A 15,131-nucleotide genomic window follows, 5' to 3' on the forward strand; every position below is an offset into this window, starting at 1 on the left:
TGCGCAGCCGGGGGCCTGTGGGCCGCTGGGCAGTGCCAGGAAAGAGATAGGGCTGCCCTGGGTGCGCGTGGCCGCACAGGCTGCCGGGCTGGGGGTAGGACTGGGTCTGACCCGTCCTCTGGGTGCTTGTTGTGGTTTTCCTGTTCTGCGCTCCCTGCAACTGAGCTCATCCTGTCCTGTGTCAGAAGTGGTGGGTCCAGCAGAAGCAGGGCAGCGATCGTGGCACTGGGTGGACACAGCTTGAGTACTGGGGTCAGTTTTGGATGCCACAGTATAAGAAAGACATTGAGGGGCTGGAGCTGGTCCAGAGGAGGGCAACGAAACCTGGGGTTGTCTAGGCTGGAGGAGGCTGAGGGGAGACCTTCTGGTACTTTACAACTCCCTGAAAGGAGGTTGGAGTGAGGTGGGCATTGTTCTCTTCTCCCAAGTAACTAGTGATAGGATAAGAGGAAATGGGGTTAAGTTGCACCAGAGGAGATTTTGATTGCATATTAGGAAGAATTTCTTCCCTGCAAGAGTGGTGAGGTCTTGGCCCAGGCTGCCCAGGGAGGTGATGGAGTCACCATCCCTGGAAGGGTTCAAAAAACTTGTAGACATGGCACTTTGGGACATGGTTTAGTGGTTGTGGTAGTGTTGGGTTGACAGTTGGACTTGATCGTCTTAGAGGTCTTTTCCAGCCTTAGTGACCTGATGATTCTAAGTTGTTGGAGCAGTTCAGGGTTGGTTGCTTGGCATGTTGAGCACAGCGCCTGTCTCTGCAAGCTGACAAGGTGCTGGGTTTCTTGCAGACATGATATGCTTCTGCCAGTAAACAAACTTTTCTGTTAAGTTACAGCATCATAAAGAATAACTAAAAGCAGGCACATCACAGAGATATTTAGGCTTTCACAGCTTAGGATAATCTGGAAGTATTTGTAATAACTTTATGGTAATGCCGTTTCTTGAAGGCTGCTTCCTAAGCTATCAAGCAGATGTTCCTAACATAATTTTATGCGAGTGGAGCAGGGAATTTTGGTAAGAGAAACCTGACAGCTGCTCTTAGCTGTGCCCCCTGAGGATAAACTCAAGGGAGTAACAGCCCTGATCTCACTGCATAGCCTTATTTATTCTTGGAAAAGCTGTTTGCTAGCTCCTGTCAGCCAAAACGTGTGCGGTTCTGGTGCTGCCCCTTATTTTGGTAGAACACAGTTTAAAATAAGACATTTCTAGGTGCTGTTGAGTATTTAGTATTTGTTAATTTTATTTCATCCAGAGGAGACTACCTACGATGCTGCAGGTTCTGTTACCCGCTGTGTGTGTTCGTCGTTCTTGCTGCCTGTGTGGTAGCCTGCGTGGGCTTAGTCTGGATGCAGGTGGCCCTCAAGGAGGACCTGGATGCCATAAAGGAGAAGTTTCGAACTAGTAAGTATAAACGTGACAATGTTATTTCACATGGGTAGTGTGAAGAGCTTTGCCTGCTTGCTTATTCAAAGTCTGGAAGTACCGAGCAGACAAATTGCTGCTGAAAATTGCTCCTGAATTGAGCAGTACTTGGAGCCAAAACCACGTGGAATTTAAGGCAAATGATGTATATTCTTGCCTGCTCTACATCTTCTGAGCAGCAGGGACAATGGACTAGGTGGGGCTGTTGTTGACTGGACATGTATTTCTAAAATTCTTGACTTTGGTCTCGGGAGTCCTGTCTTCCAAAGGAAACCCTGATTTATACAGGAAAAAAAAAAAAATCTGATCAGCCCTGTAAAAGCAGGCAGGGGGATTTCGATGTATCATTTAAAAAATATTAATGGAAAACCAATGTTCTTGTCTTGATCTTTTTTAAAAACCTCTAATACTGCAGTTGGAGTGTTGCTTTGGTAGTATGATTTTCTTTAGACCCTCTGAATGTTTATCTTGCTCGCATTGACCTGTTCTTGCTCAGCTTGTGTGTCGAGTTGCATGTGGTGTGGAGTGACATCATGTTTAATGCTTCAAAAGATGCAGTTGGTGTGAAGCATTTTGCTTGTAGGTCTCAAGGTTTTCCTGTCTGTAAGATTTTAATGCTGTAATTTCTGTATTGCTGAGGTGTGACAAATGGTGAGATTTACATGTTAACGTGCTCTTGGTTCTCTATACCTCATCTCTGGACGCAAGATAAGTTTTGGTGCCTTATTTTAGTAGAGTTTAAATTCCTATATATTGGAAAAGGCTGAGAAGCTGTGGGAATGGAGCAGAAGAGGGTGAAGTGATGACAATGTTTGTTGGCTGTGGTCTTAAGTTTCATCATTCCTATTGTATATAGATCTTGTTCAAGCAGTGATTCTCTCAACTCTTACTGTCTGGCAGTTACAAATGTGCTTATTTTCTTCTTAATAGCTCTGAGTAAAAAAGCTGTGTGTTTAATACTTCCTCCAGTGATAAAATAGTCTCGGATTTCTGTGCTGCTGTACTAGCATGCCTCAAAGCTGAATAGGAGCCTCATAGTGAGGCACAGCACTAAAACCAACAACTAAAAAGCAGACAACCTTTTTGCAGACACTCTGACACAGTGGGAGTGGCAAAAGAGAAAATAAATGTCTACAGGAGCTTCTGAAACATGAGATTCGGCGTGAACTGCTTGTGTCAAAGGCACTATTAGCTTAGTCTGGTTTGGCTAAAACACACCTTTTAAAGTCTTAACCAAAAGTGGCATTTGGATCTTGGTGATCAAAGCAGATTACTCTGTACCTAGCAGTGACTTGGAGGACTCTCTTCAAGAAAGGCTCAGGGGGGTTTTGAAGATGCAGGGCCCTGCAGTTGTGTGTCTTTGGGCACCACTGCACGGGCATGAAGCACTCCTGAAGGCTTCCCCATTTTGCCCGGGTGGGTCACACAGGGAAGCGTGTTCTGGGAGCTGCCAGTGATGTAACACGTAGGTCTCACTCATTGCTCTTGGCAGTCTTGAACAATGGAGGTTTGTTGTGGAGCCTTCCAGTTACAGGGTGGAGGTGCAGCTTGTTGGAGAACTGTCATCTCCCTCAAAACCCTTGTTTGTTTGTTTCTCAGACCTGGGGACTTAGGATTGCCTCACAGTGCTTGCAGCTGGACAGCTTCGTCACTGCAGAGCTGGTAGAGCTGCATTTCTGAGGCTCCCTTAAACTGATTTGAGCTGCACGTTTCCTCCTTACCATAATATTAATTGCAATAGTAATTGACTTTCTTTCCAAGGACCTTGTTTGCCAACAAATGTTAGTGTGTAAGCTTGCACATTTTTTTTCAGCTGTCGTTCTGTGAGACAGAACAACTGTAATCAGTTAATCTCTTTGGAATTCATCATCACCATTGCCTTTGAAGGCTTGAAAAGGGGCACAGAGATTCACTTCACATGCCTCCTTTGCCTAGCTGATGTTGGCAGTTCTTATTCACAGTCCCATTACTATTTCATGTTCCTCTGCAAAAGTAACACAAAATAAGTGCACTAAATAAAGGCCTGCTGAGGCTTGCCAGGGTGACAGTGTTAAATTTAGTACAGCCTCTCTAGGTTTCCTCTACAGACATTAGTACTCTTGGAATAAAAAAAAGCTACCATTCTGAATAAACACTGAATTCTGAACTGTCAATAAAACCCTTTGCAGGTGCTGTTCTTTGCATTCTTTCACTGCTCTAGGTGTTGCTGCTTATAAGTTGTTTTCTGCCTTTCCATGTTCTTTACCTGGACTTTTTTAAACAAAACAAATTTACTATTTTTTTTTTTTTTTTTAGTGGAATCTAATCAAAAGACATCTTTCCAAGAAATTCCTAAGCTGAATGAAGATTTGGTGCAGAAGCAAAAGCAACTAGAACAAATTGAGACTGGAGAACTGGGGCTAAATAAAATCTGGATAAATATCACAGAGATCAATAAACAGGTGAGAGGAATCAGTGCTTGGTTTTGAAAAATAGTAAAATATTCCACTGAAGTTTATTTTTACAGAAATTAGTTTCCAGTGCAGCGCTGAACTTTTATCTAGGGACTTCTGTGATCATATGCTGAACTTTTAAAGTTAAAATGGAGTATAAGCCTCATTATTAAACAAGCAAAACAGTTGGAGCATCTGGTTGGACTGGAGGCTGCTTGTGAATAGGAGAAATTCCCCAACTGATGGAAAGACTTCAGGCAGAACTTAAAAGAACCTGAGAACTAGGCAGAGCTTAATTTACCTGCCAGATAATTGTGGTGTTTATTATGAGATGTTTCACACTGGCTTTCTGAGATTACCTGCAAACATTTCAGAAGTGTGGGAAAGCGTTGCCTGAATCCCCCCAAGTTCCTGCTGCTACAGATGAAGTACTGGTGTCCCGTGAATGTGAAATCTGCTAACACACACTCGGCATCTCAGCTGGTGTAAGCCTTAGCTCTGTTTACGTGGCTAGAACTAAGCCACTTAACAGAAAGTTGTTTCCTTAGCTGCTGTATTAACTCGTGCTTCAAACGAAGCCTCCAGCAAGGCTGTTAATGAAATTCTTGCCTTGGAGGATGAAGCTTCTGGGTTGCCAAGATCTGTCTGTGGGGAACTTTCCCTGACACTGGTGCTTAGGGTTTAATTTTTAGGAGTGCTGAGGTGCCTGCTCAGTTTGGTTCTTCTTCAGTCTCATGCAGTGGTTAAGTGCTTAATGGAGCACATAAATACATTTGAAAATTTGACTTGCTCTCTTTGGCATCTTGACAGTTTGCATTGTCCACAGATGTGTAGGGATTTGTAAAACGTTGTCATCTGCACCTGGACGTTAAAGATACTTGCACATGGTTCTTTCAGGCCCTCAAGTTACTTCAGGGTCTGGTTACAGTCTTAAGCCAACTCTTCTGGGGATCAAAATTTAGTTGTGTTTTTTTTTTTTTTTTTTTGTGACTTGTTGGGATGTACTGCTGGGAATTATTTCAGCCAATATTCACAGCTGTGGAACCTGAGACTTTGCACGCCAGCTGATCAGTGTTTGCCTTACGTAAAATTAAGACCTTGCCCATTTCCTCAGCTAGCAAAAGAATGTGTTTGGGGTTTTTTTAAACCAAAAGACAGTGGGTTTTATCTGCTCTACTTCTATATTGTCAAATGTGAGAAGAAATTAATTCTTTGTTTTGACTACTGATGGTAACATTTTCAAGTGATAGTATTAGCAATTAATGACTAGAGTGTAGTTATTTTTCATGTATTTGATAAGCTCTCTATTGGAATGAATAAGTAATCTTGAAGACTTTGTATCAAACAGCTGACAGAAAAATGAGCTAACCCACTGAACCTGCATTGTCAGTGTTCCACTTCTGCAGGAGAAGGTTTGGGTGATGATGCAGCTTTGCTTACCACTCAGCTAGAGAAGCTGCTTGGCTTTGCTGGGTTTTGCCAGGCAGGTTTGACTGCTAACCACAGAAGGGGATGACTTTACTCCACATAAACGCTTCTTGCACAGTCTTTAAAATTTCTTGGGCAGCAGCCTCCCTCTAAGGTGATGAATGTAAAATGGGCAGAGGTACCTTACGGAAAAGAGAAAAATAGATGGCTTTCATTCAGTTTACAAAAAAATGATCTTGCTTCTGCAAGAGGAAGAAAGTCTTGCAAATCTGCCTTGCAAGAGGCAGAATGTTTTTAATGTCTAGGCAGGAGTTGTAACCTAGAGCCAGGGGTGTTTTTTGTGTGTACATATGTAATTTTTTCTTGCTTCACATTGTAATGCTATAGATTAAATCATTAGTATTGGCAAAGATCAGAATTGGGATTATCTTGACTAATTCTAAATATCTCTTTGGTTTTAGGTGTCACTATTGACCTCAACAGTAAATCATCTCAAAACCAACATAAAGTCTGCTTCTGATCTGATTTCTCTTCCTCTCACTGTAGAGAAACTTCAGAAGGCAAGTACTGTAACTGTGGCTGTTGCTACACATGCTGTGCTGCAAAACTGTGGCTAGGCTCTTGGGGACAGCAGTGACAATAGGAGTCACCTGAATTGCATGTGGGGAATAGTTGTTTCTCTTGTTTTTATGCTGGACTTCATAGACTTGATATTGCATGAGCCTCTGGTAATGTATGGCAAGTAAAAAGTTTTAAGGCTTTGGTTGTCCTTTTCTGGAGATCCGTCTGTATTATGTTGTCACTTCTTTACCTTAGAGCTGATCTTTCTGGTTGCTTTCCTTCAGCTTGCTAATCTTAGTATCTTTTGAGACACTTGCAAAAAATCTGTGGTTTTACAGCTTGTGCTTGCAAATACGTGGCTTGTTTAGCTTTTTTAATTGGAGAAGAAAATTAACTGCTTTCTGTAAAACTTGCTTATCTTGAGCAGTAGGTGATTCTCCAGCTGGCTCTGCATGTGCAGTCTCGAGGTAGGTGGGGGTCTAACTTGGAAGGAGTGGACTTGGACCACTAGGAAGGGAGTTTTCTCACAAAACATGAGTTTTCACAGCTAAACGTGAATTGTACTGGGATGGTTTTCTGACCGTCCCTTAAAAGATGGGTGACACAAGCTTTCTTCTGAAGTGACTTCTGTCAATGCAGTGTCTTACCGTGTGCCTTTCTACACCAAAGAACTATCCTAAATGTTGAAAGAATAGCTTGTTGAAACTTTGCCAGCTCCACCATGGCAGCTCCGTTTATTTGTCAATAAACATTTGTGTTGGGCTAACACCAGATGTCAGTCCAGTCTGTGTGGCTTTTATGGGTTTCCACTTCTCATTTCCTATCCCAACTAAATTAATGTGTAATTGACAAACTATTCATAGGCAAAGCAATTAGTGTGGTTTGACTGATCAGGCTGCTTGGATTTCTTTTTCTGGGAAGAGTGCAATGCTATTTCCTAAGCTTGTAATTTGCTGTTATAAGCCTGCTGGATTTCCACTGTGTCATATCACACGTAAGCCTTGAGACAGGGCCTAGTCTGGAACCTGTACCAACATGATTTTTGTATGTGTGTATCTATAAAAATGTAGAAAAACCTTGTTATCTTACTGTCTTTGGTAGTATCATAGAATCATAGGGGTTGGAAGGGACCTTGAAAGATCATCTAGTCCAACCCCCCTGCCAGAGCAGGGTCACCTAGAGTACATAGGGTTAGGAGCAACAGGTTTCTTCAGCTTGCAGCAATCTCCTGAACAGCAAGACTTTCGTGTTGAACTAAGTCTATCCTTGGTCACACTTCTTGAAAATCGAAGGTCTTGACAGCTTTTGAGTTCTTCCCAGTTTCTGCTGCTGAATCTAAGGTGTTAGATGTGGCATCTCTTTCCCGTGCTCTCTTGATGCTATCTTTCTTTCATCTGTTTTAGAAGGCTGATAGAATAAAAACAGAGCTGAAATCTTTCCAGGATGATACATTGTGAGGTGCTGAGTGTAAAAAAAAAAAAAAAAAAAACTTAGGAGGTTTAAATACAATAGTTTTAATGATTTAATGTTAATGTAAAGCAATAAGTTTCAAGACTTGGACTTTTTTTGACCTCTGGGTGCATGTCACACAGGAGAACTTCAGTGGGTATAGGTGGGTAGTCTGGCTTTTGATAGCCCCATTGGAAAAATCTCCTGCTTAACTGTCTGTTGCATCCAACTGTCTTTGGAATTAGCTGCCTTTCTAGGAAGAAAGAATCTGTCAGCAGTTCTGGCTAACCAGAGAGGTCCCACTTGACTAGAGGTTAGCAAGTGTGATGCCCATCTACAAGGAGGGCTAGAAGGAGAATCAGAGGAAGGAATTTGGGCTCAAAGAATGGTGGTGAATGCAGTCCAGTTGGTGGCTGGTTGCAAGTGGTGTTCCCCAGGGCTCAGCACTGGGGCCTGTTCTGTTGAACATCTGTATTGATGATCTGGACAAGGGAATCGAGTGCACCCTAAGTTTGCAGATGTCACCAAGTTGGGTGGGTGTGTTGGTCTGCTTGAGGGTAGGAAAACTCTAAAGGTGGATCTCTCCAGGCTGGACCGATGAGCTGAGGCCAATGGGATGGGGTTCAACAAGTGCTGGATCTGCACCTGGGTCACAACAATGCCATGCAATGCTCCAGGCTTGGGGAAGAGTGGCTGGAAAGGTGCCTGGTGAAGACGGAGCTGGCAGCGTCTGAGAGAGGAGCCAGCGTGTGCCCAGGTGGCCAAGGCCACCAGCACGGTGGCTTGGATCAGCATGCAGGCTCAGTTTGCTGTGCATGATGTGTCTGATGGGTAATCCTGCAAGGCAATCAAAGCAGGATAAATTGGTGTTGTCAGCATCCCTGTATTCAATACAAATACTCCATGCAGAGAGCGGGTAAGATGTCCTCATACCAGGATTATTTGTTTTTAAATTAATGCCAGAGTATTTGTTTTGAGAGTAGGAGTAGCAAACGTGTAATTTTGGTTGTGTAGCTTAAGCTCTCATGGTGTAGAGTGTATCTTTGTTTACTGGCCTGCAGAGACAATGGGTATAATCTGTAGTTTTGTCTGCAGAGCTCAAAGTTCTTCAAATTCCCTTGGGTCTTTTTGTGTCCGTCTGCCTGCTGTTTCACTAACCAGACCTTGCTGGGTGGCAGATTGAAACTCGGGGACAGTGCAGGTCGTGGGAGGCTGAGATTTTTGTCGGCTTCTTTATTCCAGACTGTAGCGAACATCGGCAGCACGCTTACCAGTGTTTCTCATGACGTTGAAAATATACAGACAGCTATTGAAGAATACAAGAAATCCATAGAAACACTCCGGAATGATGTGGTAAGAAAATGGACAGATTTAATGTTATGTTTTAACTGTTAACCTGCCTAATATGATCTTGGAGGTCTTTGCCAACCTTAATGATTCTGTGGTGCTGAGGGACATGGTTTAGTGGTAACCTGGCAGTGCTGGGTTAACTGTTAGACTAAATGATCTTAAAGGTCTTCTTCAACCTAAACAATCCTATGATATGAAGTAAGTTTAAGAACTGTGTGGAATTCAGCCTTCAAAGTAATTTTGAAGTCCCAGTGGTTGCTGGTTGGTACATTAATAAGCCTATCTTCTACTCCCTGTGTAGCATCTCCTACATGGTACCCAGTGTGTACTTCTCTGGAGCTAGAATTATCGGTCCATGCTATGCTTCTTACCCTGCAGACTTTTTGCTTCCTACCACACAGATGTGGAGCCTTGGGAATCTGTTCTGTGTCTTGCAGGGTACTGCTTGTTGCAACTGTCTGCTCTGTTTTGGGGTTGGAGGCAGTGGAAGTGTTGAGATATTTTGTTGGTTGAATTAAGGATGCATATAAGGGTGAAATTAGTGACCATCTTTACCAGAAAGTACTTGCTGTATTTATACTGAACTCTCCCTTGGAGTTAACAAACTGAACCAGTAATTAATTTTTTTCAGCTAAACGGCAACACAGCATTACTTTAAGAATACTTGCACACAATCTAAATTGGATACAAAATCTAAATTGGACACATTATAAAACTTGATTCAATCAGTAGGTGCTACAAAAATGTTGCAGATACGGCAGTGTGTATGCTAGCAGTGAAACGTGTATCATAATACTTCATTAAAGGGAGAAAGGCTAATTAGGAGGGTTTCATTAAAATAAATTTGGACCTTAGGTGTTTGAAGGAGAAAAGTCTGCATTAGTCTAGTTAAAATAATGTATGCACAGCAGACAAAAGTGACTGTAATTGTAGCAAACAGTCCTTAGCTACAGCCTGCTAGTTATTAAGAACTTGGAATGTCTTATACAAGCCTTTGGTAACAAAATTTTCTACTTCTTTCCTTAGAAGGAATTAAAACAGGTACCTTCACTTCCCTCCACTGCTGTGCCAAGGACGGAGGGAAATCAGACAGAAAATTGGAAAAAGGTATTTTTCTCCCTTGCATAAAGAGTATTGGTACAGGCATTGCAAAGATGCAACTTTGTGTGTTTTGCAGGACTGTGGTGTACAAAAAAGTGTGGTTTTTTGTCAGGACTATACAGATAACATCATTCAAAATTAATTATGAGATGATTTTGCTGTAGTTTGTTGTGATGTGCAAACAGGGAAGTACCCTAGTCTGATAGGTTTTGTGGTTTTGGTTTTTTCGTGTGTTCTAACTGGCTGAAGAGTAAAAATACTAAAACTACTAACCAGTGAATTCCAGGTGTACCTTGCTTGTGTAAATGAAGATAAGTTAAAAGCTTTTTACAGAATGGATTTTGTGGCAGGTACTTGCCAATCTGAGCAAACTTGGGAGTGGCATATATCGAGTCACCCTTGCTGTAATAAGGTGTGGAAAGCAGGGATTCAGTGACCCAAAAATGTGTGGGTGTTTAGCTGACTGGCTTGGAATGGAATGACTGTGCTTATTTACATGTAACACAGTTGATATCTTCCTCAGAAATGAATCATCTGTATAAATATGCCTAGTACATGCTTTTTTTGGAAAAATGGTTGGTGTGGTTACTCAGCTTGCCCTGTGAAATGAGAGGACTGGCTTTCTGTGTTTGCTGGCACAGCTAAAGTGGTTACACTAGCAACAAAGAGGTTAGCCCTGAGGAAGAGTCTCTGTTTGAGACTTCAAAAGCTGGCATTGCTTTCTGGAAACTTCCAGTTGGGTGTTTTCAGCGGAGTCAGTGGAGAGCCAGTCTGAAGTTAAACTGGGTCAGTTACTGTGCTGTCAGCAGTAAGAGCGCTGCAGAGATGGAGTGAACTAACGTGTGCTGGGTTTTTGTTTCAGGAAAGCCAGTCACTGAGAGCAGCGTTGCAGGAGCTCAATAATACTGTGGTGAAGTACCAAAAATTGAATGACATCAAGCTCCTAAATATGGACTTGGACATTGGTAACCTTAGCCGTCGGGTTGTGCTGTTGGAAAACTCTCCCCTTGGCGTGAATAATCTGGACAAAAGAGAGAATTTGTCTACCAGTTTGGTAAGTATTTGATGACTAAGGGTGTCTGCTCAGGAAGACAGTTTCAGTATTTTCTGCATACTACAGGTAGAACTTTTGAAACCTAACTAAAGAAGATTTTTGAACGAAACTTGAGACACTTAGGATTTAATTTTAAAAGGTTGGAATTTGTTCCTTGTTTCTGAACAGATAACCAACATTAAGGGTATCTCTGAAGCAGTCATTTCTTCCCTGCAGAACCTACAGAAAAACATCCAAACCACTGGTATTTAAGACTTGGGTGACTGCTTAATGGAACGAGAGTCACAAACCTCTCTGTATTTTAGGAAGGCACTCTGGCATGGCTCTTTTGAGACCACTGAGGAGCTAGGTGGGCCTCTGCGTTGTTCAGCAGTGCTGAAATGCTAAAAAAACCCAAACCACCCAAAAATAGTTTGTAAATCCTTCTAGTGTTTTCTGTATACCATACAGGGGCCAGTCTCTGAGAACATGTTCTGTGTGTTTAGCAATTAGTGTTTTGCTGTTGCTGTGGTAAGTTACATAACCCACGGTCTTCAGGTTTGTTCTAGCATGTATTTGTTCTGTGTTTGCCTGCATTGTGCCTGCCAAATGTGAAGGAGAGAAACTATTGTAGAAAATAATATGCAGATGAAAAAATTAATCTCTCCTCTATTCTTTTGTAGGGGAATGATGCAACTACCTCTCTAAAAGTGGAAAATGAAGACCAGGTAGATAATGAAACTCTTTCAGAGAAAGAACTGAAGGTAAACTAAGGAAACACAAACTACACCAGATTTGTAGAACATGTTGTTGTCTTTATAATAATGTCTTAAATGAGACTAAACTGAGGAATGATCTGCAAGCGGGCTACTGTGATTCTTTTAAGTCAGAGTAGGAGGAGAGCTTATCCACCGAATTTTTGTGACAAAGTCGATTAGGGTGGGAGAAAAGTTGTCATAGTTTAAAGTCTTGCCAGCCTGACTACTGTAACATCCTTCCATGCAGCGGAAGGAATCCTGGGAGGTTCTGAGCAGGGGACTCTGGCAGGCAGCAGTGACTCCTGCACTCAGGTTGTCTGTTCTGCAGACAGAGGTTTGAAACCATGATGCAGTCCAGGTGATGTACGAGCGCTCACTCCGAGTGTGTTTGACAGGTTTATATCGCAGCGTCTCAGAATCGCCCTCATTTATGCAAGAAACACAGAAATGGAATGTCAGATTCTTTTGAAATCAGTGTCTGCAAAATAACTGCCTACAGCTTGAGGCAGTGATTCTGTTGTCTTCTTACAGACCATGTAAATTTATTTGTTACTCTTTTCCATAGAATTTTTTTTTCTTTAAATAAATATCATTTTAAACTTGATCTGTGTGGAGACCTCAGAGTTACTCAGAAATACTTATATATTTTTAAATGACTTTTCCTGATCTTTACCATCTACTAAAGAGATTCTTTTAAGGAATTTTTTTTTTCTACATCTGCAGGAAACAGAAGCTAGAGACCCTCAGGTACTAAAACTAAGAGAGAAGCTGCAGCTGATCAGCGCTCTCACAAGCAAGCCAGAAAATGACAGACCCCTTGAGACATCAAAGAATGGTAAGAATGTCATATAATAGGAATCTATAAACCTGAAGGTTCCCTGTGTAATTCAGAATAATGAATGAACATGGCTAATTTCGACTGTTCCTGAAGATTATTGCAGATAAAGTGGTAGGAAACTGATGGCTCTAAACCAGAAAACTATATAATATAATTTGAAGGTGACTGTCCACATGTATAGCAGGATTTGCGTGCCTCCAGTAGCTTGTGTTTGAAGGCATACAGTGATAGACCTGTTGAAATTTATACCCAGTAACATCTGTTTTTGCCCTTTCAAAATTTAACACAGGGGACGGGGTCTGTGTCTACTGACTTGTCTTGGCTTCTTGGCTCTGCACTTCTGCTGCACGTATTTGGGTAGATTGGAATTACATTACTTCATTGCAATAGAACTGTGCTGCCTGTTCATTTGTGAAGCAATGGCTTGGAAGTTACACCTTGCTGTTGGAGAAAAGATACCTCCACTGACAAGGTGAAAACAACCAGCATGGGCAGGTGGAATTTGCTTCATGAAGCTTGTTCAGTTCTTTCACACTGGGAAGTACAAAGAATGACTTGGAAGTGCTTCCTATGGGGTGTACAAAGACAACTCCGAGAAGAGCACAAAGGATTAAAGCTGCATAACTGTCTAAAAAATTCCTTCCTTCTGTTCTTCCAGCTATTGGTAGAAAGAAAAACCTGCTGTATTCTGAAATGGTTTTGTAGCATCTGTAATTTACAAAAAAAAATTTCAGATTGTTTTTTTTTCTACTAACCATAATTCTGTGGAATTAGTGAGACTAATAGAAATTGTTTTGTAACAGTTGAAAGTAGTGCGACTACTACAGCAAAGCCCACAGACCTTCCAAGGCTGGCTTCAAGGTCAGCTGATGACAACACGGAGAGTAACAGACAGCTGAGGCATCTGTCCTTACCAGGAATTTCCAGCTTCAGTGGTATGTCTTATCTAGGCTGACCTCTTCTCTTCCTGAATATTTCATGTAAATGCTTAAGATCTGATAAGTATAGTAACTGGAATTATGGTAGTGTGTCTGGGCATTCTGGGAGAAGTGAGGTGAGTTCTAAAACCTTGAGAACTATGGATTCTAAAAAAATAAAAAAACCTCAAACACTAGAAGAATAGCTAGCACATAAAAACTTGGGATTTAAACAGGAGTGTTTTAGAAGTGAATTAAAATTGTTTTGAGTGACACATTATTATACCAGGAGCCCCAGAGATTTGGAGAGAAATAATTGGGGTGCGGAAGGAAAATGAAGAATGTGCAAGTGTGTGTGTTTTGGGGTGAGGTTTTGTGTGTGGGTTTCTGTGTTTGGTGGTGTTTTTTTTTTTTTTTTTTTTAAGAGAACACTGCCTGGTGAATTGAATGGCTTGTGGATCTGGCTGTTAGGCTCTTTGGCTACTGGAAGGGCAATGCTTTGCACTGGGAAGTGAACAGACACTTTTATATCCTCTGTGCTATTGGTATAGCAACAGTCACTTGGAGCCTGCTTTGCAGAGGGTAACTGCCTCTGTATGCAGTTGGTGGTTGTTGTGTGGGCTCTTAGTTGTGCCCAGAAAGGAGGATTACTTTTTTTTCCTGTTTTAATGTACTTTAATCCAGAAATGTTTGTGCTTTTTTTTCCTCCTAAACTATTGCAACACTTGGAACACTGCAGAGGGCAAACTGTGTACTGGAGGATTTCACTACTGGGTAGTAAGACGTAGAGCGATAGAACTGGAAGAGCAGCTTAGAGGATATTGCTGTGTGCTTAAAGGAGCTACTTCTCAATCCCCCTTCTCTTTGCAGATCTTCAGAATTTGTTTCAAAAGGCAACTGGAGGTTATGATGGAAAACTATCATATGAAGATCTTCAGAAGCTGTTTGGCTCTACAGCCCCAGAGTCACAGAGCTTTAAGAAATTTGACACAGATGGAGATGAACAATACTCATTACAAGAGCTGAGATTAGCGTTAGATGTCTAGGCTATCTACTTAGAAATGTGAGACTGACAGATGCTACTGTAGCTAAAGGAAACGATGTGACCTGAAAAACTATGGCTGCACTTTCCCAGTGTTTTACTGATCTTTGGAGCTAAATTACAGTACACATGGCCACCTCTTTTGTTTGTGTTTATTGAAAATAAATTCATTAATTTCTATGTCGTTAGGACATAATATTGGGACTATGTTAAAATCCAGAAAATTCCCAAACTTGGAAACATTTTCCACTCATTCCTTCCTTTTCAAGGGAGTCCTTGTTTTTAATTTAAAATGTGTACATACTAAAATCTATGATTTTTATATTTCACTGAAATTTGCCTTAAATTAGAGAGCTGCACTTTATGTAGAGCAGAAGGAAATCTGTCTTGCAAAGATGGGCTTCTTCTGCTTGTAAATATTTGAGATGGAGTAAATTATGCATATTTAAGGGGAAGTTTGTCAGGGGTTGTGTTGGTAGTAGGCTGTTCACAACGAGAGACAGAGCCTAAGGGATGGTTAAGAGCTTCAGCTAAATTTCTGATTGTGACCAAGTATATCCATGAATGAGTTTGTCCTCAGATGAAAGCAGGAGTGATACATCCTGCCCATCTATAACAGGATTTATTGTTTAGAGGGGAAAGTTGTGTTTTTATATTGTGAGCCTACAGGAGCCATCACCTGCCAAGTGCTTGGGTTTTCACTTCAGCATTCTTGTAGCTTTGCTGTATTGCTGTATTTTGTGAGATGAGCCTATCCATTTCTTAAAAACCCCAAAGGTATTGAAAAACTTTAACATGTT

General features: G+C 41.5%; 1 protein-coding gene across 1 annotated transcript; it reads left to right on the forward strand.

Moving 5' to 3' along the window:
* Positions 1-1,252: 1,252 nt before the first annotated feature.
* Positions 1,253-14,335, forward strand: EFCAB14 (EF-hand calcium binding domain 14; the record flags this gene model as incomplete). The annotated part of the gene is made up of 10 exons (XM_008945691.1): positions 1,253-1,401; positions 3,718-3,863; positions 5,744-5,842; positions 8,535-8,645; positions 9,669-9,749; positions 10,606-10,797; positions 11,460-11,540; positions 12,258-12,369; positions 13,176-13,307; positions 14,160-14,335. Coding segments are annotated over 10 exons (1,279 nt in total), but the record flags the coding sequence as incomplete, so codon positions are not given.
* Between the last annotated feature and the right edge of the window lie 796 nt (positions 14,336-15,131).

The sequence above is a fragment of the Merops nubicus genome, unplaced genomic scaffold, assembly GCF_000691845.1.
Source record: "Merops nubicus isolate BGI_N331 unplaced genomic scaffold, ASM69184v1 scaffold13010, whole genome shotgun sequence".
In the NCBI taxonomy this organism is placed as follows: Eukaryota; Metazoa; Chordata; class Aves; order Coraciiformes; family Meropidae; genus Merops; species Merops nubicus.